Genomic DNA, 3,082 nt, shown 5'->3' on the forward strand with positions numbered 1-3,082 from the left:
CCAGCTCACGTAGATCATCCAGTGGGAGTAGCGGCGCTTCAGGTTGTAGAGCACGGAGGCCTCGTTGAGGTGTGTCAGCATGGCCATGTCCTCAATCATGTCGAACTTCGGGGGGTTCATGGGCTGCACCTCGTCCTCCTTCACCACCCGTGTCTGCCCGAGGAAGCAGGGGGACATATCAGGCGGACCCCAGCCCCCACCAAACACCCTCTCCCCCAAAACCTGTCAGGGTTTTGAGACACTGACGGTGCTGGGGACAACCCTGACCCTGTGCCTGCTGTCCTCCTGCCCTCCATTCTGGGGTGACGAGGCATGGGGAGCCCTGCCAGCACTCCAGCCTCCAAGTCTAGCTGGGAAAAGCAAAGCCCCAAGCCTGTCCCTGTCCCAGGGACATGAGCTGCAGCCAAGCCCAGCAGAGGGGGTCCAAGCTGGGGGACCCCACCATGTCACACCACAACGCACTCAACACCCCATCCTGCCCTCTTCTTCACAGCCTAAAACCCCACAGCTGTGTGGTCAGAGAGATCCCTGGTTATTTGAGATTAAATTAAACCTTTCCAAGAGATTTATTTTTTTACAGGTGACTATGAAGTGGGTGGTGATGAAAAGTGTTAAGTGTCAAGACTGAGAAGATGATAGATAGATAGATAGATAGATAGATAGACAGACAGATAGATAGATAGATAGATAGAAGAATAAGGGTGGGGTTATGTCTTTTCAAACTGTTTCTTCTGGAAATGCTGACCCAGGGAAAGCAGATACAGATTTAGATCTTGCAATCCATGATGAATTGTGGGGGGAAAAACCCAACAGTTTCAAGGGGGAACAACAACCAAGGTTTGGAAACAACCTTTTTTTTTGCAGAAGATGAAGACCCTCTAAACATCAGACTAAACTTTTAAAATTGATACCTCCTCCCCAAACAATTTTCTTTTGGGAAGGGAATTGTTTGGGGTTTGTTTTTTTTTTTGTTTTCTTCCCAATTTCAGACAAAAATATTTTCAAAACCTTGACATTTTCCAAAGACAATTACATATAATCATTTCAAATTCAACAGACAGGAGTGCTTCCCAGTGCCATGGCAATAGCTGAGAAATAGACCTAACAAAGTCTACCATCTACTGCCTGATCAAGTCCTTGCTCTTTTTTCCCAGTTTTACACCAGTATAATGATGTTGCAGGACCGTGTGGCTCCCACAGCCAAGAAAAAAATATGAATTGAGCTCATTTTCAGGTATTTATAGTGGATATTATCCTGACAAATACCAGCTGATCGCTGCTTGCTTCGCCTGGCTGGAGCCTCATCACTAGACACAGCAGGTCCTACCTCTTTGCCCAGCGCCTGTTCTCCCAACAGCCCTGCTCACTTTCCTGGCTAAAATGAGTAGGAATTGGTTAATTAGCCCCTTACCTCTTGTTGAGACCTTCAAGATGAGGCAGGCAGGGCTTCAGCATCACCAAGGGCTGCTCTGGGGCGGGTGCAGCCGTCGGGCAGCGCGTCCTGCCGCCCTGGGAGCTGTGCTGGCCCAACTGTCCCCCCTTGGGTCTGTCTCACACAGCAAACCGTGTTTGGAAGCAAACACTCCATGGGGGGATGCTGAACTCTTGGCAAGTAATTGGCCTACGTGCCCTGACACTCTGATGTGTGTCCCCTCGGGGCATGACTGATCACCAAGCAAGTGGAAGGGTTATCAGCAAGAGCTCGGCTAGTTTCAGATACAGCCTTGTCACATATACCCCCCTCCCTCTGCACACACTTGCTAGCCCTTGGAAAAGAAAAGGTATTTTGCTTACTTCTTTATTTTTAGTTTCCACAGTGACTTTGCCACCAGAACTTTCTTTGATTTCCACTTCAATATAAGCTTCTTTCTCATCTGGGATCCAAGCTCGCTTCTTTCCTGCAGGGGGAAGGAAAGAGGAGATAGAAAACAGGTTGAAATGTAGGAAACCATTAGAAATTATCAAGAGAAAGCCACATGAATGCAGTCCAGTGACATGGAAGAACACTGATTATTCCTTCCTATGTTTTTGGTCATAGGAGCTGGGATTTCTTTGCCTTTTTTTTTTGCTTGGTAGCTGTTTACTTTGCCAGGGTCAACTTTGAGTCTAACAGAAGTCTGCTGCTTCACATGGCCTTGCACTCAGACTGTCATGAAATAAAGGCTGGTGAAAGCAAGCAAAAGTCTCCTCATTTGTTGAGGCAAGAGGAGCAAGGCAGAGCACGAGCTGGGCCCTGGAGCCTGAGCACAGTGAGCTGTGGTACAGCAGCATGGCTGGGACAGAGTGGGAGGGCTGCAGGGTGAGCTCTGTGCAGCTCCAGAATTAAACAGGGCTGGAGAAAGCCTTGCCAACAGTCCCTCAACCCATCTTCCTCAGCCCACCTGCCCCTCAGGGTTTGGGGTGATGAAAGGTCACCTCCTGCTGCACCTCAGAAGACAAGGGAACAGACAAAAATCTGCTTTTCCTGCTTTTGGGATCTTCTCATCCTCCCGGGTGGTGGGGGCAGTTCTGCAATGCCCGCAATACCAAAGTACCAGCACTGGGAAAAGGATGGGGATGTTCTCCAAAGGGAGCCATGGCCAAGGGGGAACTGTGCCAAGGGCTGCCTTGGGGTCTTACCATCGAATGGGATAGTCTGGAGCTTCAGCTGCTCTGTGTAGCTTTTCCGGAGGAATTCCGCAGCCTCCCCAAACTCGCTCATGTCCAGCATAGACATCTTGCCTGGCTGGACAAAGACTTGGCAGCAGTGAAGGAAGAGTGAAAGACACCTGAACACTGAGAGGAAGGACAAGGAGTCAGTGCATGGGGAAAGCACCCACCACTGGGCTGATAACCAAGAGCAGCACGGTCACCAAATGTGCCTGTAATTTTAGAGAGTGAGAGAAGACAGTGACAATAACACCAGCTAATAATAACTATAATAGCAAGACAATTACTGCACACTTATCCCTTCTGCTGCTATCAGCCTCACACAGCAAGTCCCAGCTGGGTGAGCCAACACCACTTTGGTGTCAACATCCGCATTTTAGGCGTCACCAGAGATTGTCAAGGACACCTCATTCCTTGATAAACTCAGCTAAAA

At 49.1% G+C, this 3,082-nt stretch overlaps 1 protein-coding gene across 1 annotated transcript in view; it reads right to left on the reverse strand.

Moving 5' to 3' along the window:
* Positions 1 to 2,716, reverse strand: part of MYH7B (myosin, heavy chain 7B, cardiac muscle, beta) — a 27,844-nt gene extending 25,128 nt beyond the window's left edge. The window contains exons 1-3 of the mRNA XM_009998390.1: positions 2,620 to 2,716; positions 1,795 to 1,898; positions 10 to 153 (exon numbers count right to left, since the gene is read on the reverse strand). Of these exons, the coding sequence (XP_009996692.1) occupies positions 10 to 153; positions 1,795 to 1,898; positions 2,620 to 2,716 (345 nt within the window). The remainder of the gene's footprint in view (positions 1 to 9; positions 154 to 1,794; positions 1,899 to 2,619) is intronic.
* Positions 2,717 to 3,082: the final 366 nt, after the last annotated feature.

Source organism: Chaetura pelagica, unplaced genomic scaffold, assembly GCF_000747805.2.
Source record: "Chaetura pelagica isolate M959 unplaced genomic scaffold, ChaPel_1.0 scaffold415, whole genome shotgun sequence".
NCBI classification, from domain to species: Eukaryota; Metazoa; Chordata; class Aves; order Apodiformes; family Apodidae; genus Chaetura; species Chaetura pelagica.